At 32.8% G+C, this 25,167-nt stretch overlaps 1 protein-coding gene across 2 annotated transcripts in view; it reads left to right on the plus strand.

The window, feature by feature from the left end:
• Positions 1–21,330: 21,330 nt before the first annotated feature.
• LOC132204808 (GTP-binding protein REM 1) overlaps positions 21,331–25,167 on the plus strand; it is a 41,863-nt gene continuing 38,026 nt past the window's right edge. The window contains exons 1-2 of one of the 2 annotated variants that reach the window (XM_059633588.1): positions 21,331–21,613; positions 24,723–25,044. In XM_059633588.1, coding sequence (XP_059489571.1) covers positions 21,380–21,613; positions 24,723–25,044 — 556 coding nt within the window. In that variant the 5' untranslated portion in view covers positions 21,331–21,379. Of the gene's footprint in view, positions 21,614–24,719; positions 25,045–25,167 lie in introns of both variants that reach the window. The other variant, XM_059633587.1, reaches the window with a different exon arrangement.

The following is a 25,167-nucleotide window of genomic DNA, read 5'->3' on the forward strand; positions in this document are numbered from 1 at the left end:
AAAATATATGTAAATCACGTAATAAATTGATACGCTGCACATATAAGTGAAATACATGGTTAGTCGTGCAGGTCAAAGAACGAGATATAAATATGAGAGCAAATAAAATGAAATTAAAGCGCTTAAATGCTACTTGTTTAGTTTCAAATAAAACAAGGGGAAGTTATTTTATAATAATAAAACTGGAGCTTCCTCTTTTTTAACTCTTATAACTTTAATTTGCCTCATTAAGGAACGTAAATATCACAATTGAGTTACTATTTGCAAACAGACCACTTTTTGACAACTTTGCAAAATCTGTTATCCTTGCAATGCCTCTTTTTCGTAGCTCAAAACACAATTTTCGCAACTCATTATAGCATGAAACAAATGCAAATCACTAAATAAATTGATACGCTGCACATATAAGTGAAATACATGGTTAGTCTTGCGGGTCAAAGAACGAGATATAAATATGAGCAAATAAAATGAAATTAAAGCGCTTAAATGCTACTTGTTTAGTTTCAAATATATCAAGGGGAAGTTATTTTATAATAATAAAACTGGAGTAACCTCTTTTTTAACTCTTATAACTTTAATTTGCCTCATTAAGGAACGTAAATATCACAATTGAGTTACTATTTGCAAACAGACCTCTTTTTGACAACTTTGCAATTCTATTATCCTTGCAATGGCCCTTTTTCGTAGCTCAAAACACAATTTTCGCAACTCATTATAGCATAAAATAAATGTAAATCACTTAATAAAGTGATACGCTGCACATATAAGTGAAATACATGGTTAGACGTGCAGGTCAAAGAACGAGATATAAATATGAGCAAATAAAATGAAATTAAAGCGCTTAAATGCTACTTGTTTAGTTTCAAATAAAACTTGGGGAAGTTATTTTATAATAATAAAACTGGAGTTACCTCTTTTTTAACTCTTATAACTATAATTTGCCTCATTAAGGAACGTAAATATCACAATTGAGTTACTATTTGCACACAGACCTCTTTTTGACAACTTTGCAATATCTATTATCCTTGCAATGGCCCTTTTTCGTAGCTCAAAACACAATTTTCGCAACTCATTATAGCATAAAATAAATGTAAATCACTTAATAGATTGATACGCTGCACATATATGTGAAATACATTGTTAGTCGTGCAGGTCAAATAACGAGATATAAATATGAGCAAATAATATGAAATTAAAGCGCTTAAATGCTACTTGTTTAGTTTCAAATAAAACATGGGGAAGTTATTTTATAATAATAAAACTGGAGTTACCTCTTTTTTAACTCTTATAACTTTAATTTGCCTCATTAAGGAACGTAAATATCACAATTGAGTTACTATTTGCAAACAGACCTCTTTTTGACAACTTTGCAAAATCTATTATCCTTGCAATGCCTCTTTTTCGTAGCACAAAACACAATTTTCGCAACTCATTATAGCATGAAACAAATGCAAATCACTAAATAAATTGATACGCTGCACATATAAGTGAAATACATGGTTAGTCGTGCAGGTCAAATAACGAGATATAAATATGAGCAAATAAAATGAAATTAAAGCGCTTAAATGCTACTTGTTTAGTTTCAAATATATCAAGGGGAAGTTATTTTATAATAAAAAAACTGGAGTTCCCTCTTTTTTAACTCTTAAAACTTTAATTTGCCTCATTAAGGAACGTAAATATCACAATTGAGTTACTATTTGAAAACAGACCTCTTTTTGGCAACTTTGCAAATTCTATTATCCTTGCAATGGCCCTTTTTCGTAGCTCAAAACACAATTTTCGCAACTCATTATAGCATAAAATATATGTAAATCACGTAATAAATTGATACGCTGCACATATAAGTGAAATACATGGTTAGTCGTGCAGGTCAAAGAACGAGATATAAATATGAGAGCAAATAAAATGAAATTAAAGCGCTTAAATGCTACTTGTTTAGTTTCAAATAAAACAAGGGGAAGTTATTTTATAATAATAAAACTGGAGCTTCCTCTTTTTTAACTCTTATAACTTTAATTTGCCTCATTAAGGAACGTAAATATCACAATTGAGTTACTATTTGCAAACAGACCACTTTTTGACAACTTTGCAAAATCTGTTATCCTTGCAATGCCTCTTTTTCGTAGCTCAAAACACAATTTTCGCAACTCATTATAGCATGAAACAAATGCAAATCACTAAATAAATTGATACGCTGCACATATAAGTGAAATACATGGTTAGTCTTGCGGGTCAAAGAACGAGATATAAATATGAGCAAATAAAATGAAATTAAAGCGCTTAAATGCTACTTGTTTAGTTTCAAATATATCAAGGGGAAGTTATTTTATAATAATAAAACTGGAGTTGCCTTTTTTTTAACTCTTATAACTTTAATTTGCCTCATTAAGGAACTTAAATATCACAATTGAGTTACTATTTGCAAACAGACCTCTTTTTGACAACTTTGCAAAATCTATTATCCTTGCAATGCCTCTTTTTCGTAGCTCAAAACACAATTTTCGCAACTCATTATAGCATGAAACAAATGCAAATCACTAAATAAATTGATACGCTGCACATATAAGTGAAATACATGGTTAGTCGTGCAGGTCAAATAACGAGATATAAATATGAGCAAATAAAATGAAATTAAAGCGCTTAAATGCTACTTGTTTAGTTTCAAATATATCAAGGGGAAGTTATTTTATAATAATAAAATTGGAGTTGCCTTTTTTTTAACTCTTATATCTTTAATTTGCCTCATTAAGGAACGTAAATATCACAATTGAGTTACTATTTGCAAACAGACCTCTTTTTGACAACCTTGCAAAATCTATTATCCTTGCAATGGCCCTTTTTCGTAGCTCAAAACACAATTTTCGCAACTCATTATAGCATGAAACAAATGCAAATCACTAAATAAATTGATACACTGCACATATAAGTGAAATACATGGTTAGTCGTGCAGGTCAAATAACGAGATATAAATATGAGCAAATAAAATGAAATTAAAGCGCTTAAATGCTACTTGTTTAGTTTCAAATAAATCAAGGGGAAGTTATTTTATAATAATAAAACTGGAGTTGCCTCTTTTTTAACTCTTATAACTTTAATTTGCCTCATTAAGGAACGTAAATATCACAATTGAGTTACTATTTGCAAACAGACCTTTTTTTGACAACTTTGCAAAAACTATTATCCTTGCAATGGCCCTTTTTCGTAGCTCAAAACACAATTTTCGCAACTCATTATAGCATGAAACAAATGCAAATCACTTAATAAATTGATACGCTGCACATATAAGTGAAATACATGGTTAGTCGTGCAGGTCAAATAACGATATATAAATATGAGCAAATAAACTGAAATTAAAGCGCTTAAATGCTACTTGTTTACAAACCCTGCTTATCCCGCGAACGGCGCCTTTTGATTCAAGATCGATTTCAGAGTCCAATCACCGTCGAGCTCTCGAGCGCTGGTGTCGCATGCGGCCAACTAAAGAAACAGCTTCACGAGGGGAAAAGTGGGAGTCGCTTCTCGACCACAAAAGCAAAACAAACGCGACCTTCCGTTATTTAGTAACTTTTAAACTTTATTTTGTGCTACTCAGAAGTGATTTCATCGAAAAATTTCTTCACTTGGTTTCAGCCACATGAGATAAGCAATATCTAATGTTTCCGAGGACGTTTTCTTGTCAGATAAGCAATATATTGAATGTTTCCGAGGACACTTTCTTTGTATGATATATCAAATTTACAGACTGCGACTATCGGCTGTGTTCAAATCAGTTCAAATTAAGTGAAAGTAGGATTGTCCACGTCGACAGATAAACGGATCTTAACTAACATCTCAATCAGGTAAAAAGAAAAAAAAATACCCTGCAAATAATTTTATGCATAATACTTTGTGAAAGATTTATTAGAACAGTTCATAGATGCATTCTTAAGGGGCAGATTGCAGTCCCTCAAACGCATAAATAGACGGGTTCTGACAAAATTATTAATCAGCTTTAAATCACAATGTTGAAACTTTGCAAGTATCAGAGCTGCAAGTTTTTTGTTGATCCCTTTTGTCCGGTTGAAGTCATCAACGTTCGTACCATGGAAGTTTACGAAGCAGGCTTCAAATTCAGGCAACATGTTCTTAAGTTTGTCTGAATTTTCATTGTTGATTTCAGCAACACTGTCTCTGAAAATTTTTAATTTTAATTGTTAATTACATTAAAAAGGGACCTCTGAAAAAGAAAAATCAAGATTTCTCAAATTTGTTTAAATTCTACCCTTAAATATTTCAGAATTTCTTAAAGAAGAAAGATAATTTTAAATTATATATTTAGGTTATACTTTTTTAATTTTTGAAAATGTCTTTTTATTCAGCTTTAATTTTATACATTATTGATAGTAATTTTGGGATTGAATATTTTTTTAAAATTATCAAAAACTAATAATCATTTGAAAGCACTAATTATAAAGTTTATAACTCACGGTAATCGATCTTGCAGAAAAGCTGCCATTGATTTGAGACCTTCCTCTGTGACGATGTCCTTCACTATTTGGCCCATTCTTGCGCTGCGGTGATGACAAGGAAGATCTTCTACGTCACTACCACTCATGGAGTTATCCTGGTCGGCCATGTCCATTTCCTCGACCATAACTGCAGAGAGGCAATCATCGGTTTCTACATGTTGATCCTCTGGAAGGTTTGCCTCTGCTTGTTGGTCCAAGAGAATTTTGGACATAATGTTGTCACTCGCTTCAAACTGGCTGTTTGTCTGGGAGGAGAAGGAGGACACTCGCTTGGCTAACAGATATCTCTTCATTCGATGGGCAAAGTCAAGTGCAGTGGGGTTCACGTATCGTAGTCCAACAGCTCTTATCCACCCGAAAAAGCTCTCCAAACAGTCCTGATTGAGTCGGGAGGTAAAAATTTCCCTTACGCCATAAGTATCTCTCAAGTGCCTGTATTGAAATTTTAAATTTATATTTTTGCTTATTTAGAAAATACCTAAATACCTTGCAAGTCCGATGACTGATCTATTTGTAAGAAGGATTCCCTCTTGGAAAGGAATGAGTTTTTTATGGGTGCCAACTTTCAGACTCTCGATCAGTTGGCTCATGTCGGATACTGCTTTCTCTTGCTCCTTCTGATTTCGTCCAAAGGGCATTTTTAACTTGTTGGTGGTATTTAAACCTCCCTTTTCACTCGAGTTGAGAGTGTCAAACCAATCGTTTGTCACTTTAACTAGATTGGCTGCCAAGGGTGCCGAGGAGTCCTTCAGAACGCTTTTCTCATAGAAATCCAGTATTACCCTGGCCATGCTGTCGGAGAGGAGCTGAGCTGCGGGCATGACTCTCATCCGTGCTTTAGAGTTTAGAGTCAAAAGTCCTTGATGCAATTTGTCAGCTTTTCGTAGCTCAACACCACCACTAAAAATTTTAAATTGTTGGTCAGTTTTTAAATAATCTTAGTAAAAAAAAAAATCAATGGGAGTTAGTATTACTTTTAAATTGTAACCATTTTGCAGTACAAGAAAACTTTAAATTGAATAATGTTTTTTTTTCAGATGAGATGAATTTTACCATTTTTTTAATGAAATTTTTACCTTTTCAAGAATGAAATAGCTGTTTTCAGGGTCGAAACCTGGATTTTTCCTGAGGGTGAAGTGAATCCCGAGTCAAGGTAGTGGTTCCTCAAAAGTTTCAACATGTGGGGTGCGTCTGCGAAGAAGTAAATCCTCAGAGCAGGATCACTAGGGTGAGGATAAAAATCCTTAGCACCGCCAAGAACTTTAATTTCTTCTTTTAAGAAGGTTCGGTTTTTTGGACCCAAGTCGCATGTGGTGGCAACCACGATGAAGCCGGCTGCGTAGAGAGCCTCGACGATTTTCCTGTATGTCACTTCATTCATTTCCTCGTCATACGCATAGTACACTGGCTGATGCCATTTCCCATTAAGGGGTCTCATTAAGACAACTTGTGCCTGTTTGTGGGGGCCAATGACCTTATCAAGCCTTGAGCAATACTGTGCCCTTCCAGAAAGAGCCACTTCGTCAAAGCAGATGCTCACTAGCCTATCCTCAACGGACATAGAGGTGGCCAATTTTTTCAAAACCATCAGCACACTGCTTTGGAGACCAGGCTCAATTTCTACTTTTGATGCCCATCTTCTGAGAGTTGATTGGTGAGGTAGAGGAATACGCATTGTTAACTTAACGAATTCGTATGCCTTTTTACTACAGGAAAAAAGAGCGAGCGCACCAGCAATATCTTCATTATCCCAAGTTACTCTTTTTTTTTTCAGAAGTGCCTTCTTTTGCTTCTCGCTGAAGATTCCATCAAAAAGTTTGGAAGCCTCCTTCATACCATTCTCATTACCATCTTGCCATGCCGTCTTAAGTTTTCGCACCAGCTCTTTGTTCACCTCCTTGAGGTTGCCAAGTATGTCGGAAAGCTCTTGTATTTTTTCTTTCTGCTGCTTGTTTTCTCTTGCTGTTGCTTCCCAAAGCTCGTTTTGAGCAGCGGCAGTGGTTTTCAGATTTTTAACTTCTGTTTTGAGAAAATTAATTTTGTTGTCTTTGACGCGACTTTCTTCCTGTTGGAGACGAAGCAGCTTGATGAGCTCGGAGTGGTTTAACTTTTCGTACTCTTCGATTTGAGCCCGAACCTCGTCTGCCATATTTGGAATTTCATCCGACTGATCAGAATTCGGGCAAGACCCTCGTTTCCTGGGGGTGGATGCTGAATTTTGGCTGTGCATCCTTTTATACAACCTGATTAAATAATAATTATTGGTCGGTTCATTTTGAAATTTAAATATTTACTGGAAATGTTTAGTATAGGAAACAAAAAAATTACAAATATTTAAAGATTTTTTTAAAAATCATTATTGAGGCAACTTATCAAAATTTATTAAATATTTTGTAACATTAAATTTTTTTTAAATTTTTTAAAATTTGTTTGCAGTCTATTAAAAATTTAGTAAGCTGTTGTTAGGTAATTTAAATAATTTTTTCAATATTTCAAAAAAAAAGTATTTTATGGAATTTATAAAAATTACCGTCCTGCAGCTGCCGAAGTATCAGTTTCTAGATTTTCATTGTGACACTCACTCTCTCCGCTCGGGATGGGATAAACACATTCAATATTTTCATCTGCCTGCATTACACATTGGTCAGTGTTGCCAGGAAGTTCGAATTCTTTAATATTATAATTAATGTAATTTTTCTGAATATTTCTAAATTTGAACTAAAATTACCAGAAGATTCAACTAATTTGTCTGCACACATGGCTTCCTGTGGCTCACAGGGCTTTGAATAGGAGTGATCGAGAGCGACTATTGCACCTTCATAAATAAAATTAATATATAGTGTGACAAAATTATTATAAATTATAATTTTACTTTCTCCGGCAGAGTCACTATCAGGTTTTCTTAACTTTTTACGCTGATTCCTATATCCAAATTTAATACTAAATCAGTAAAAAGTTCTCATTAATATTTTGCACTTGCCTGTGGTGCTTCTCAATATTTGATTTCAGAATGGCAATTTCCGATTGAAGCTCGGGTGAACTAGCTTCTGGTGGAAGTTTCTCGGTCGGGAGGAGGCCTTTGGGAGAACATCTACACTTAGAATTTTGCTTGCCCTGCACCACACAAAACCAAGTATGAAATTCTCCAAAGTGGATGCTGCAGATTCTAAGTTTTCGAACGGTTTTTAAGTTAAAATCGTCCTTGCTGTTTCCACACAGCAACCACCACATCAAAGCGTCTGCTGCATTGACGGGAAAACTGAAAAACTTTATGCAAGGGTGGGTACTGCTTGTGCAGCCGCAGCCCTTGACGAAGCACTTATTCACCATTTTATTCTATCGCCTCTTCTCAACTACTGAGGTTAGGATGGGAATTATATAGACAAAATAAAAAAGATTCTTCTTGACTCCGCCTAAAAATTTATTTTTTGACAGTATTTTTCGTGCTTTTACAACAGCCGACAGGTACGAAGAGAAAAAGCTATTGGTATTCGAGGAATATTGTCAGCCTGTGTACGCTCGTGCATTCTGCACATTTTTGCAATGCTTTTTATATTTTATAATTGACTATTTTTAGTTCTAAAAATGAAAACCCTATACTAATACTGAATTATACTTATCCATTTTATTTTAGTTTAATTGTATTTTACGTTTCATCATATCATTTGTTAATAAACTTAAAAGTCATTTTTATTATCATTTCATTGCGATATATATTCACCCAACACAGCGCCAGCGCCGTCTTGTCTATCCCGCTCAAAACCCCCTCTGCCCACTCTGCTTGAGTCAGCGCGGGTGGGGAATATGGTGCTCGATGCTGCTCGCAGCTCGGACGCCAGCCATATTAAATTTTCCCCACTGATAAGCAGGGTTTGCTTGTTTAGTTTCAAATAAATCAAGGGGTAGTTATTTTATAATAATAAAACTGGAGTTGCCTCTTTTTTAACTCTTATAACTTTAATTTGCCTCATTTAGGAACGTAAATATCACAATTGAGTTACTATTTGCAAACAGTCCTCTTTTTGACAACTTTGCAAAATCTATTATCCTTGCAATGCCTCTTTTTCGTAGCTCAAAACACAATTTTCGCAACTCAATAAAGCATGAAATAAATGCAAATCACTTAATAAAGTGATACGCTGCACATATAAGTGAAATACATGGTTAGTCGTGCAGGTCAAAGAACGAGATATAAATATGAGCAAATAAAATGAAATTAAAGCGCTTAAATGCTACTTGTTTAGTTTCAAATATATCAAGGGGAAGTTATTTTATAATAATAAAACTGGAGTTGCCTTTTTTTTAACTCTTATAACTTTAATTATCCTCATTAAGGAACGTAAATATCACAATTGAGTTACTATTTGCAAACAGACCTCTTTTTGACAACTTTGCAAAATCTATTATCCTTGCAATGCCTCTTTTTCGTAGCTCAAAACACAGTTTTCGCTACTCATTATAGCATGAAACAAATGCAAATCACTAAATAAATTGATACGCTGCACATATAAGTGAAATACATGGTTAGTCGTGCAGGTCAAATAACGAGATATAAATATGAGCAAATAAACTGAAATTAAAGCGCTTAAATGCTACTTGTTTAGTTTCAAATAAATCAAGGGGAAGTTATTTTATAATAATAAAACTGGAGTTACCTCTTTTTTAACTCTTATAACTATAATTTGCCTCATTAAGGAACGTAAATATCACAATTGAGTTACTATTTGCAAACAGACCTCTTTTTGACAACTTTGCAAATTCTATTATCCTTGCAATGGCCCTTTTTCGTAGCTCAAAACACAATTTTCGCAACTCATTATAGCATAAAATAAATGTAAATCACTTAATAGATTGATACGCTGCACATATATGTGAAATACATTGTTAGTCGTGCAGGTCAAATAACGAGATATAAATATGAGCAAATAAAATGAAATTAAAGCGCTTAAATGCTACTTGTTTAGTTTCAAATAAAACATGGGGAAGTTATTTTATAATAATAAAACTGGAGTTACCTCTTTTTTAACTCTTATAACTTTAATTTGCCTCATTAAGGAACGTAAATATCACAATTGAGTTACTATTTGCAAACAGACCTCTTTTTGACAACTTTGCAAAATCTATTATCCTTGCAATGCCTCTTTTTCGTAGCTCAAAACACAATTTTCGCAACTCATTATAGCATGAAACAAATGCAAATCACTAAATAAATTGATACGCTGCACATATAAGTGAAATACATGGTTAGTCGTGCAGGTCAAATAACGAGATATAAATATGAGCAAATAAAATGAAATTAAAGCGCTTAAATGCTACTTGTTTAGTTTCAAATATATCAAGGGGAAGTTATTTTATAATAAAAAAACTGGAGTTGCCTCTTTTTTAACTCTTATAACTTTAATTTGCCTCATTAAGGAACGTAAATATCACAATTGAGTTACTATTTGCAAACAGACCTCTTTTTGACAACCTTGCAAAATCTATTATCCTTGCAATGCCTCTTTTTCGTAGCTCAAAACACAATTTTCGCAACTCATTATAGCATGAAATAAATGCAAATCACTTAATAAAGTGATACGCTGCACATATAAGTGAAATACATGGTTAGTCGTGCAGGTCAAAGAACGAGATATAAATATGAGCAAATAAAATGAAATTAAAGCGCTTAAATGCTACTTGTTTAGTTTCAAATATATCAAGGGGAAGTTATTTTATAATAATAAAACTGGAGTTGCCTTTTTTTAACTCTTATAACTTTAATTTGCCTCATTAAGGAACGTAAATATCACAATTGAGTTACTATTTGCAAACAGACCTCTTTTTGACAACTTTGCAAAATCTATTATCCTTGCAATGGCCCTTTTTCGTAGCTCAAAACACAATTTTCGCAACTCATTATAGCATAAAATAAATGTAAATCACGTAATAAATTGATACGCTGCACATATAAGTGAAATACATGGTTAGTCGTGCAGGTCAAAGAACGAGATATAAAAATGAGCAAATAAAATGAAATTAAAGCGCTTAAATGCTACATGTTTAGTTTCAAATAAAACATGGGGAAGTTATTTTATAATAATAGAACTGGAGCTTCCTCTTTTTTCACTCTTATAACTTCAATTTGCCTCATTAAGGAACGTAAATATCACAATTGAGTTACCATTTGCAACAGACCTCTTTTTGACAACTTTGCAACTTCTATTATCCTTGCAATGGCCCTTTTTCGTAGCTTAAAACACAATTTTCGCAACTCATTATTGCATAAAATAAATGCAAATAACTTAATAAAGTGATACGCTGCACGTATAAGTGAAATACATGGTTAGTCGTGCAGGTCAATGAACGAGATATAAATATGAGCAAATAAAATGAAATTAAAGCGCTTAAATGCTACATGTTTAGTTTCAAATAAAACATGGGGAAGTTATTTTATAATAATAGAACTGGAGCTTCCTCTTTTTTCACTCTTATAACTTCAATTTGCCTCATTAAGGAACGTAAATATCACAATTGAGTTACCATTTGCAACAGACCTCTTTTTGACAACTTTGCAAAATCTATTATCCTTGCAATGCCTCTTTTTCGTAGCTCAAAAGCAATTTTCGCAACTCATTATTGCATAAAACATATGCAAATCACTTAATAAATTGATACGCTGCACACATAAGTGAAATACATGGTAAGACGTGCAGGTCAATGAACGAGATATAAATATGAGCAAACAAAATGAAATTAAAGCGCTTAAATGCTACTTGTTTAGTTTCAAATAAAACATGGGGAAGTTATTTTATAATAATAAAACTGGAGTTACCTCTTTTTTAACTCTTATAACTTTAATTTGCCTCATTAAGGAACGTAAATATCACAATTGAGTTACTATTTGCAAACAGACCTCTTTTTGACAACTTTGCAAATTCTATTATCCTTGCAATGGCCCTTTTTCGTAGCTCAAAACACAATTTTCGCAACTCATTATAGCATAAAATAAATGTAAATCACGTAATAAATTGATACGCTGCACATATAAGTGAAATACATGGTTAGTCGTGCAGGTCAAAGAACGAGATATAAATATGAGAGCAAATAAAATGAAATTAAAGCGCTTAAATGCTACTTGTTTAGTTTCAAATAAAACAAGGGGAAGTTATTTTATAATAATAAAACTGGAGCTTCCTCTTTTTTAACTCTTATAACTTTAATTTGCCTCATTAAGGAACGTAAATATCACAATTGAGTTACTATTTGCAAACAGACCTCTTTTTGACAACTTTGCAAAATCTATTATCCTTGCAATGGCCCTTTTTCGTAGCTCAAAACACAATTTTCGCAACTCATTATAGCATAAAATAAATGTAAATCACGTAATAAATTGATACGCTGCACATATAAGTGAAATACATGGTTAGTCGTGCAGATCAAAGAACGAGATATAAATATGAGCAAATAAAATGAAATTAAAGCGCTTAAATGCTACTTGTTTAGTTTCAAATATATCAAGGGGAAGTTATTTTATAATAAAAAAACTGGAGTTGCCCCTTTTTTAACTCTTATAACTTTAATTTGCCTCATTAAGGAACGTAAATATCACAATTGAGTTACTATTTGCAAACAGACCTCTTTTTCACAACCTTGCAAAATCTATTATCCTTGCAATGCCTCTTTTTCGTAGCTCAAAACACAATTTTCGCAACTCATTATAGCATGAAATAAATGCAAATCACTTAATAAAGTGATACGCTGCACATATAAGTGAAATACATGGTTAGTCGTGCAGGTCAAAGAACGAGATATAAATATGAGCAAATAAAATGAAATTAAAGCGCTTAAATGCTACTTGTTTAATTTCAAATATATCAAGGGGAAGTTATTTTATAAAAATAAAACTGGAGTTGCCTTTTTTTAACTCTTATAACTTTAATTTGCCTCATTAAGGAACGTAAATATCACAATTGAGTTACTATTTGCAAACAGACCTCTTTTTGACAACTTTGCAAAATCTATTATCCTTGCAATGGCCCTTTTTCGTAGCTCAAAACACAATTTTCGCAACTCATTATAGCATAAAATAAATGTAAATCACGTAATAAATTGATACGCTGCACATATAAGTGAAATACATGGTTAGTCGTGCAGGTCAAAGAACGAGATATAAATATGAGCAAATAAAATGAAATTAAAGCGCTTAAATGCTACTTGTTTAGTTTCAAATAAAACAAGGGGAAGTTATTTTATAATAATTAAACAGGAGTTGCCTCTTTTTTAACTCTTATAGCTTTAATTTGCCTCATTAAGGAACGTAAATATCACAATTGAGTTACTATTTGCAAACAGACCTCTTTTTGACAACTTTGCAACTTCTATTATCCTTGCAATGGCCCTTTTTCGTAGCTTAAAACACAATTTTCGCAACTCATTATTGCATAAAATAAATGCAAATAACTTAATAAAGTGATACGCTGCACGTATAAGTGAAATACATGGTTAGTCGTGCAGGTCAATGAACGAGATATAAATATGAGCAAATAAAATGAAATTAAAGCGCTTAAATGCTACATGTTTAGTTTCAAATAAAACATGGGGAAGTTATTTTATAATAATAGAACTGGAGCTTCCTCTTTTTTCACTCTTATAACTTCAATTTGCCTCATTAAGGAACGTAAATATCACAATTGAGTTACCATTTGCAACAGACCTCTTTTTGACAACTTTGCAAAATCTATTATCCTTGCAATGCCTCTTTTTCGTAGCTCAAAAAACAATTTTCGCAACTCATCATTGCATAAAACATATGCAAATCACTTAATAAATTGATACGCTGCACATATAAGTGAAATACATGGTAAGACGTGCAGGTCAAAGAACGAGATATAAATATGAGCAAACAAAATGAAATTAAAGCGCTTAAATGCTACTTGTTTAGTTTCAAATAAAACATGGGGAAGTTATTTTATAATAATAAAACTGGAGTTACCTCTTTTTTAACTCTTATAACTTTAATTTGCCTCATTAAGGAACGTAAATATCACAATTGAGTTACTATTTGCAAACAGACCTCTTTTTGACAACTTTGCAAATTCTATTATCCTTGCAATGGCCCTTTTTCGTAGCTCAAAACACAATTTTCGCAACTCATTATAGCATAAAATAAATGTAAATCACGTAATAAATTGATACGCTGCACATATAAGTGAAATACATGGTAAGACGTGCAGGTCAATGAACGAGATATAAATATGAGCAAATAAAATGAAATTAAAGCGCTTAAATGCTACTTGTTTAGTTTCAAATAAAACATGGGGAAGTTATTTTATAATAATAAAACTGGAGTAACCTCTTTTTTAACTCTTATAACTTTAATTTGCCTCATTAAGGAACGTAAATATCACAATTGAGTTACTATTTGCAAACAGACCTCTTTTTGACAACTTTGCAAATTCTATTATCCTTGCAATGGCTCTTTTTCGTAGCTCAAAACACAATTTTCGCAACTCATTATAGCATAAAATAAATGTAAATCACTTAATAAAGTGATACGCTGCACATATAAGTGAAATACATGGTTAGACGTGCAGGTCAAAGAACGAGATATAAATATGAGAGCAAATAAAATGAAATTAAAGCGCTTAAATGCTACTTGTTTAGTTTCAAATAAAACATGGGGAAGTTATTTTATAATAATAAAACTGGAGCTTCCTCTTTTTTAACTCTTATAACTTTAATTTGCCTCATTAAGGAACGTAAATATCACAATTGAGTTACTATTTGCAAACAGACCTCTTTTTGACAACTTTGCAAAATCTATTATCCTTGCAATGGCCCTTTTTCGTAGCTCAAAACACAATTTTCGCAACTCATTATAGCATAAAATAAATGTAAATCACGTAATAAATTGATACGCTGCACATATAAGTGAAATACATGGTAAGACGTGCAGGTCAATGAACGAGATATAAATATGAGCAAATAAAATGAAATTAAAGCGCTTAAATGCTACTTGTTTAGTTTCAAATAAAACATGGGGAAGTTATTTTATAATAATAAAACTGGAGTAACCTCTTTTTTAACTCTTATAACTTTAATTTGCCTCATTAAGGAACGTAAATATCACAATTGAGTTACTATTTGCAAACAGACCTCTTTTTGACAACTTTGCAAATTCTATTATCCTTGCAATGGCTCTTTTTCGTAGCTCAAAACACAATTTTCGCAACTCATTATAGCATAAAATAAATGTAAATCACTTAATAAAGTGAGACGCTGCACATATAAGTGAAATACATGGTTAGACGTGCAGGTCAAAGAACGAGATATAAATATGAGCAAATAAAATGAAATTAAAGCGATTAAATGCTACTTGTTTAGTTTCAAATAAAACATGGGGAAGTTATTTTATAATAATAAAACTGGAGTTATCTCTTTTTTAACTCTTATAACTTTAATTTGCCTCATTAAGGAACGTAAATATCACAATTGAGTTACTATTTGCAAACAGACCTCTTTTTGACAACTTTGCAAAATCTATTATCCTTGCAATGCCTCTTTTTCGTAGCTCAAAACACAATTTTCGCAACTCATTATAGCATGAAACAAATGCAAATCACTTAATAAATTGATACGCTGCACATATAAGTGAAATACATGGTTAGTCGTGCAGGTCAAAGAACGAGATATAAATATGAGCAAATAAAATGAAATTAAAGCGCTTAAATGCTACTTGTTTAGTTTCAAATATATCAAGGGGAAGTTATTTTATAATAATAAAACTGGAGTTGCCCTTTTTTGAACTCTTATAACTTTAATTTGCCTCATTAAGGAACGTAAATATCACAATTGAGTTACTATTTGCAAACAGACCTCTTTTTGACAACTTTGCAAAAACTATTATCCTTGCAATGGCCCTTTTTCGTAGCTCAAAACACAATTTTCGCAACTCATTATAGCATGAAATAAATGCAAATCACTTAATAAATTGATACGCTGCACATATAAGTGAAATACATGGTTAGTCGTGCAGGTCAAATAACGAGATATAAATATGAGCAAATAATCTGAAATTAAAGCGCTTAAATGCTACTTGTTTAGTTTCAAATAAATCAAGGGGAAGTTATTTTATAATAATAAAACTGGGGTTGCCTCTTTTTTAACTCTTATAACTTTAATTTGCCTCATTAAGGAACGTAAATATCACAATTGAGTTACTATTTGCAAACAGACCTCTTTTTGACAACTTTGCAAAAACTATTATCCTTGCAATGGCCCTTTTTCGTAGCTCAAAACACAATTTTCGCAACTCATTATAGCATGAAATAAATAAAAATCACTTAATAAAGTGATACGCTGCACATATAAGTGAAATACATGGTTAGTCGTGAAGGTCAAATAACGAGATATAAATATGAGCAAATAATCTGAAATTAAAGCGCTTAAATGCTACTTGTTTAGTTTCAAATAAATCAAGGGGAAGTTATTTTATAATAATAAAACTGGAGTTGCCTCTTTTTTAACTCTTATAACTTTAATTTGCCTCATTAAGGAACGTAAATATCACAATTGAGTTACTATTTGCAAACAGACCTCTTTTTGACAACTTTGCAAAATCTATTATCCTTGCAATGCCTCTTTTTCGTAGCTCAAAACACAATTTTCGCAACTCATTATAGCATGAAACAAATGCAAATCACTTAATAAATTGATACGCTGCACATATAAGTGAAATACATGGTTAGTCGTGCAGGTCAAAGAACGAGATATAAATATGAGCAAATAAAATGAAATTAAAGCGCATAAATGCTACTTGTTTAGTTTCAAATAAATCAAGGGGAAGTTATTTTATAATAATAAAACTGGAGTTGCCTTTTTTTAACTCTTATAACTTTAATTTGCCTCATTAAGGAACGTAAATATCACAATTGAGTTACTATTTGCAAACAGACCTCTTTTTGACAACTTTGCAAAATCTATTATCCTTGCAATGGCCCTTTTTCGTAGCTCAAAACACAATTTTCGCAACTCATTATAGCATAAAATAAATGTAAATCACGTAATAAATTGATACGCTGCACATATAAGTGAAATACATGGTAAGACGTGCAGGTCAATGAACGAGATATAAATATGAGCAAATAAAATGAAATTAAAGCGCTTAAATGCTACTTGTTTAGTTTCAAATAAAACATGGGGAAGTTATTTTATAATAATATAACTGGAGTAACCTCTTTTTTAACTCTTATAACTTTAATTTGCCTCATTAAGGAACGTAAATATCACAATTGAGTTACTATTTGCAAACAGACCTCTTTTTGACAACTTTGCAAATTCTATTATCCTTGCAATGGCTCTTTTTCGTAGCTCAAAACACAATTTTCGCAACTCATTATAGCATAAAATAAATGTAAATCACTTAATAAAGTGATACGCTGCACATATAAGTGAAATACATGGTTAGACGTGCAGGTCAAAGAACGAGATATAAATATGAGCAAATAAAATGAAATTAAAGCGATTAAATGCTACTTGTTTAGTTTCAAATAAAACATGGGGAAGTTATTTTATAATAATAAAACTGGAGTTATCTCTTTTTTAACTCTTATAACTTTAATTTGCCTCATTAAGGAACGTAAATATCACAATTGAGTTACTATTTGCAAACAGACCTCTTTTTGACAACTTTGCAAAATCTATTATCCTTGCAATGCCTCTTTTTCGTAGCTCAAAACACAATTTTCGCAACTCATTATAGCATGAAACAAATGCAAATCACTTAATAAATTGATACGCTGCACATATAAGTGAAATACATGGTTAGTCGTGCAGGTCAAAAAACGAGATATAAATATGAGCAAATAAAATGAAATTAAAGCGCTTAAATGCTACTTGTTTAGTTTCAAATATATCAAGGGGAAGTTATTTTATAATAATAAAACTGGAGTTGCCTTTTTTTAACTCTTATAACTTTAATTTGCCTCATTAAGGAACGTAAATATCACAATTGAGTTACTATTTGCAAACAGACCTCTTTTTGACAACTTTGCAAAAACTATTATCCTTGCAATGGCCCTTTTTCGTAGCTCAAAACACAATTTTCGCAACTCATTATAGCATGAAATAAATGCAAATCACTTAATAAATTGATACGCTGCACATATAAGTGAAATACATGGTTAGTCGTGCAGGTCAAATAACGAGATATAAATATGAGCAAATAAACTGAAATTAAAGCGCTTAAATGCTACTTGTTTAGTTTCAAATAAATCAAGGGGAAGTTATTTTATAATAATAAAACTGGAGTTGCCTCTTTTTTAACTCTTATAACTTTAATTTGCCTCATTAAGGAACGTTAATATCACAATTGAGTTACTATTTGCAAACAGACCTCTTTTTGACAACTTTGCAAAAACTATTATCCTTGCAATGGCCCATTTTCGTAGCTCAAAACACAATTTTCGCAACTCATTATAGCATGAAACAAATGCAAATCACTAAATAAATTGATACGCTGCACATATAAGTGAAATACATGGTTAGTCGTGCAGGTCAAATAACGCGATATATATATGAGGAAATAAAATGAAATTAAAGCGCTTAAATGCTACTTGTTTAGTTTCAAATAAATCAAGGGGAAGTTATTTTATAATAATAAAACTGGAGTTGCCTCTTTTTTAACTCTTATAACTTTAATTTGCCTCATTAAGGAACGTAAATATCACAATTGAGTTACTATTTGCAAACAGACCTCTTTTTGACAACTTTGCAAAATCTATTATCCTTGCAATGCCTCTTTTTCGTAGCTCAAAACACAATTTTCGCAACTCATTATAGCATGAAACAAATGCAAATCACTTAATAAATTGATACGCTGCACATATAAGTGAAATACATGGTTAGTCGTGCAGGTCAAAGAACGAGATATAAATATGAGCAAATAAAATGAAATTAAAGCGCTTAAATGCTACTTGTTTAGTTTCAAATATATCAAGGGGAAGTTATTTTATAATAATAAAACTGGAGTTGCCCTTTTTTTAACTCTTATAACTTTAATTTGCCTCATTAAGGAACTTAAATATCACAATTGAGTTACTATTTGCAAACAGACCTCTTTTTGACAACTTTGCAAAAACTATTATCCTTGCAATGGCCCTTTTTCGTAGCTCAAAACACAATTTTCGCAACTCATTATAGCATAAAATAAATGCAAATCACTTAATAAATTGATACGCTGCACATATAAGTGAAATACATGGTTAGTCGTGCAGGTCAAGTAACGAGATATAAATATGAGCAAATAAACTGAAATTAAAGCGCTTAAATGCTACTTGTTTAGTTTCAAATAAATCAAGGGGAAGTTATTTTATAATAATAAAACTGGGGTTGCCTCTTTTTTAACTCTTATAACTTTAATTTGCCTCATTAAGGAACGTAAATATCACAATTGAGTTACTATTTGCAAACAGACCTCTTTTTGACAACTTTGCAAAAACTATTATCCTTGCAATGGCCCTTTTTCGTAGCTCAAAACACAATTTTCGCAACTCATTATAGCATGAAATAAATAAAAATCACTTAATAAAGTGATACGCTGCACATATAAGTGAAATACATGGTTAGTCGTGAAGGTCAAATAACGAGATATAAATATGAGCAAATAATCTGAAATTAAAGCGCTTAAATGCTACTTGTTTAGTTTCAAATATATCAAGGGGAAGTTATTTTATAATAATAAAACTGGAGTTGCCCTTTTTTTTAACTCTTATAACTTTAATTTGCCTCATTAAGGAACGTAAATATCACAATTGAGTTACTATTTGCAAACAGACCTCTTTTTGACAACTTTGCAAAAACTATTATCCTTGCAATGGCCCTTTTTCGTAGCTCAAAACACAATTTTCGCAACTCATTATAGCATGAAATAAATAAAAATCACTTAATAAAGTGAAACGCTGCACATATAAGTGAAATACATGGTTAGTCGTGCAGGTCAAATAACGAGATATAAATATGAGCAAATAATCTGAAATTAAAGCGCTTAAATGCTACTTGTTTAGTTTCAAATAAATCAAGGGGAAGTTATTTTATAATAATAAAACTGGAGTTGCCCTTTTTTTTAACTCTTATAACTTTAATTTGCCTCATTAAGGAACGTAAATATCACAATTGAGTTACTATTTGCAAACAGACCTCTTTTTGACAACTTTGCAAAATCTATTATCCTTGCAATGCCTCTTTTTCGTAGCTCAAAACACAATTTTCGCAACTCATTATAGCATGAAACAAATGCAAATCACTTAATAAATTGATACGCTGCACATATAAGTGAAATACATGGTTAGTCGTGCAGGTCAAAGAACGAGATATAAATATGAGCAAATAAAATGAAATTAAAGCGCTTAAATGCTACTTGTTTAGTTTCAAATAAATCAAGGGGAAGTTATTTTATAATAATAAAACTGGAGTTGCCTTTTTTTAACTCTTATAACTTTAATTTGCCTCATTAAGGAACGTAAATATCACAATTGAGTTACTATTTGCAAACAGACCTCTTTTTGACAACTTTGCAAAATCTATTATCCTTGCAATGCCTCTTTTTCGTAGCTCAAAAAACAATTTTCGCAACTCATTATTGCATAAAACATATGCAAATCACTTAATAAATTGATACGCTGCACATATAAGTGAAATACATGGTAAGACGTGCAGGTCAAAGAACGAGATATAAATATGAGCAAATAAAATGAAATTAAAGCGCTTAAATGCTACTTGTTTAGTTTCAAATAAAACAAGGGGAAGTTATTTTATAATAATAAAACTGGAGTTGCCTTTTTTTAACTCTTATAACTTTAATTTGCCTCATTAAGGAACGTAAATATCACAATTGAGTTACTATTTGCAAACAGACCTCTTTTTGACAACTTTGCAAAATCTATTATCCTTGCAATGGCCCTTTTTCGTAGCTCAAAACACAATTTTCGCAACTCATTATAGCATGAAATAAATGCAAATCACTTAACAAAGTGATACGCTGCACATATAAGTGAAATACATGGTTAGTCGTGCAGAACTAGAACGAGATATAAATATGAGAGCAAATAAAATGAAATTAAAGCGCTTAAATGTTACTTGTTTAATTTAAAATTAAACTAGGGGGAAGTTTTTAATAATATTAAAACATGAGCTTCCTATTCTTTAACTATTATGAATTTTATTTGCCTCATGAATGGAATGTTATAATCGTAATTGAGTGATTATGACTAAATGTCGTTCAATATAGTATAAATTTGCTTAAACTCTATATATTACTGTATACATATTGCTTAATTTTATGTTTTTTTTATAGGTTATTAGAAATGCTAGAAATCTAGATTTTTTAATGTTTGAAATACAATTATCTGAATGTAATTCATGCTCGAAAATTGATGCCGTTTGGTAAGGTTAAAAATACCCCCGATTGATATTTTTCGGCGGTGAAAATTTACTGATATTAAAATTCATAATATTACACCAGACGTAAAATGGTAAATCATCATAAAAACGGCAACAGACTAACATATGTAGTGGAGGTAAAAAAAAAACTTTGATGTTGTTCTCGAGTTTACGACCTCTGCTCTCTCTAGCAGTGCAATGATCAAAGTTGGCCCAGACAGCCGGTCCTCAGCTCTCTGACTAGTAAAACTATTCAGAGATGATCTGTGTGTGAAAGGCGGTGACAAACGTGCGCGGGACATAAACCGGTTGTTGTGCGTGTCGTCGTCGTCGGAGGGCGCGTGCAAGGAGGGTTTCGGTCGGAGGGGTAGCGCGAGCGGCCAGGGGTTCGGTGGGTTCGGTGGCAGAGTCAGTCAGTCAGTGGGCCGGCCGCGTGGCGGATGCTGGTAGCATGACCATGGACGACGACGAGCTGCGAGCATCGGCCGCCCGCAAGGGCCGCAGCGCCAGTATCTGCGCGCCCGGCTTCTCCAGTATGGAGGCCGTCGTGCAGGCGGCCACCCAGGCCGACACGCCGCAGCGCGCCAGGCGCGCCAAGCCGGCCACGCGTTCCCAGAGCGCGCGAATCACGCAGGCCAACAAGCCGAGGGTCACGCGCAAGACCAGGGCCGAGTCGCCCTCCATGGTGAGTTTTCCAAAAAAATTATATTTTCGGAAATAAAAAATCTCCAAAATTTGCTTCATCCGCAAAAATTCCAAACAAATAACAAAAAATGCAACGGTTTCTTAAATATTTAACAAGTTTTTCAGTTCTTTTACTTTTTTTATTGGGAAAATTTGAGATTTTTTGGCAAAATAGATGCCATAGAGAGAGGAAAATTCAAAGATGCCGAAAATTTGATCATTTAATAGAAAATATTTTGTGATTTTAGACGAAAGTTTTGTTAAATGCACCCATTTTTCTGGTTTTTGTGGTTTTATGTGAAAATATTCATTTCAAAATTGGTGATAAAAGGTGAAAATATCAAAATTATAAAAAATACTAATTATATATATAGATTTTCTTTTTTAACAAAAATGGGTGATTTTTCATTCAGTTGGTGATTTTAGAGTCTCAATGTGTTTATTTATTCCTCCAACAAAGATCTGCCGATTGCAAATTACAAGTAGTTTGCGTGCACAAGTAAATTTGCAATTTCAACTTAATTTATGCATTCAAATAAGTCTTTCTTATAAATTTTTCAATTTTTCTAAACTAACTCTTACAATAAGAAGTTTCATACATTCGAATGAGAAGCGGTATGAGCTAAATTCTTTCATCTAAGAGAGTATAATTATGTAATAAGGGAAATTTAAAGCTCTTTTCAGTGTTTGATTTCTTTTTCAAAGTGATTTCCTCAAGAACTTTGTTAACTTCCTTTTCTTACCATTCAAATAAAAGAGCTCCTTTATTATAGTAAAATGTACAAGATTTTGCAAAGTTCGAAGGTCTATTCAAAGAACAATACAATCTGTATTTTTAGTTTCAAATCGTTTATGTAATTCTAGAAGAACCCTTGGCTAATTTCCAACTGTTTGAACCATCGTGCAATTTTATAATTATAACAAAGACTAGTTTCTTAGTCAACTTTTATACAAATTGAGTTAATTTTAAAATCAACTTGGTTGTTTCAATTGTTTGCTATATTAATTTGAAACCTTGTTCAATAATTGAGTTTTTTGCTTATAATATTTTCAATATTTATTTTTTCTTCAAATCTTCCACTTGTAAGTTTTTCTAAAAATCTGAATAATCTTGTATCAATATGCCGACGTTGGTTGTTAAATTTATTGACTCGCCGTCTTTTCTTTATTCGTTGGTAGAAATTTCTCGAGAGATCGTGTTGCTATTCTCTTGACTGCCTCGCAAGAACGATCGTCAAGCTGATTCTTAGAACTGACTGTAAAACTTGTGTTGCTTTGCTGGCTCGATCTTTATTATTGGGCAAAAAAAAATGCTCTATTTTGTTTTCTAATTCAAAAATTCCTAGTAATTATTTTGTTTTCGTGGGGAAAAATGAAGAGTGTAAAAATAATTATTTTCCTCAAAATATCTGTAGATGAATATTTTATGAAATATTAATGAGAAAAAAAATAATCGAAACCACATTTCCCTTTTTTTGTATCGAACTTAATCAAAAAATTATTAACCCTCTCCCAAATTTAGCCCTCTGAGGTTTGCATAGTGCTCCTGAGGGAATTGAATAGCCAGACTGTGCTCAAACCTGTACTTGTTTATTCTGCGAGTCAACCACAACCGTGACCAAATTACCAAATAGACAGACATTCTCGGTGCCATGATACATTATACATTATGTGGTGCGTTGAGCGTTCAATTGCTCGCCCACAATTGGGCTGATTGCGGTGGTGAATCTTGATATAATCGTGTAATTAACGAACGGCATTGACTTGCAAATGAGAGCAAATTTCAACGGAAATTTCCTCGCGGGCGTTCGCGACAAGATCGAAAAACTCATTACTACCAAAATGCCCTTGGGACGCACAAGTTAATGAATCTCTCGGCTCACAAACAAACCCTCGCTGTGTTCGCACTCTTTTGAAAAATAAAATGAGATTAACAAATCTCCGGTGAAATGAAATTTCAAGTCCTTATATTTTTATTTATTCTTGAAGTAAAAGAGAATTATCAAGACCGAGATGTTGAAATCTCGATGAAATTGGATTTGACATTTTTCCCTCCAAAATCATTTGAACTTTAGAGGAAATTCAATATATTATTGCTGTTTTAATCAATTTAATTTAGAATTCAGGACTAAGTAAATTCTCCTGAGGTTGAAATCCATTTGGCGGGTAAAGTTTTTAAACTGCTAGTTCAAAAAGCTTAGGGGTATGAATTAAATATTTAAAGAAATATTTGCAAATTTTTATTGTTTTTTTATAGGCAAAGCTACAATCTCTTTAATTGTGTCATTCTTTAAAAAATAATTTTTTTTTCGAGGAATTAATTTTGATTTTACTTCCAGGTTATAAACCGGAGCTTTGGTTTTCAGCTTTATAAAGTATTAGGTCTCCAGGAACCTTATTCACTTTTATTCCAGCGTTGCCTCTTAAGTCTAAAGGAAAATCTCTAGTCCCGTAGGAAATTTCGCTCTAATGCCGCAAAATTGAGTTAAAGTCAACAAACCGCTCTCGGACGGTCTCGGCCGGTAGATTTTCCCTAATGGAAGAGAAACGCGATTTCCATTTTATCCAACCTGTCTTGCGATGACAAAAGCCAGCAGCCATCGATTGACTGCGTCAAAAATTCAGAGAGAGAGACTTTAGGCGGCTCCTTTTGACAGATGAGAAAGAGAAACAAGTGCGAAAGCGTAACGTCTAAACTAATAAATGCGAGACGAATCTTTGGGAACAGAGACGTTGTGACACTTTCCCGTGAGCCACGTCGCGCCCAGACGTCTGAAAAATTGCTCTGTCTCGCCCAAATTGAATTCGTCCCTTGAAATAAACCAATCAGCATAATTTTTTTAAAGAAAGCAAGAAAGATTCTATAAAAAATAAGAAACAAAATATATAAATTTGCCATTGCTCTTAAAATACTAAATTTTATCTATCACTTAAATAATTTTACTTGAAAAAAACTGTAAATATTTTGTTAATTTAATTAATACCATTTTTTTTTCACTTTAATCTCAACTCTTTTAAATAAAATAAAAATTCTAATTAAAGACTTTTTTATTTAAATTAAAAATTAATTTTGAATTGTGTCAATTGCGGTTAATTTGGTGTTGCAGCAGACGATGAATTCCTCGTCTTGCCGGAGCGAGCCGCGTCTGGAGAACATCCCGACGATCGCGACCTCGAGTTCGGACTCGCCGGGGGCGCCTCGCCGAAGCCCCCGGGCGCCAACCGGCGCCCGCCGCGTCAACAGCGTCAAGGGCACGGCCGGCCATCACCATCAGCAGCAGCAACAACAACAGCACCACCACCGCGGCGAGTCGGTGCGCGAGACGAGCCACAAGAGGGGCGGATTCCTCGACGTGCCCGGCATGGAAGAACCGATGCACCCTGACGAGGACGAGTCCTACCGCCTCAGGGAGTTCTCCCTCACCAGCAAGGGTGAGTACCTTGTTTATTTTATCCCAAACTTATACAAAAATTTCTTTCTTTGAATAATTGAATTTTGATATCAAAATAAGTTTTTATCCCAAACTTATTTTATTAAAAATTTAGGAAAATCGA

This window comes from Neocloeon triangulifer, unplaced genomic scaffold (genome assembly GCF_031216515.1).
Source record: "Neocloeon triangulifer isolate White Clay Creek 2 clone unplaced genomic scaffold, ASM3121651v1 ptg000022l, whole genome shotgun sequence".
Lineage (NCBI taxonomy): Eukaryota > Metazoa > Arthropoda > Insecta > Ephemeroptera > Baetidae > Neocloeon > Neocloeon triangulifer.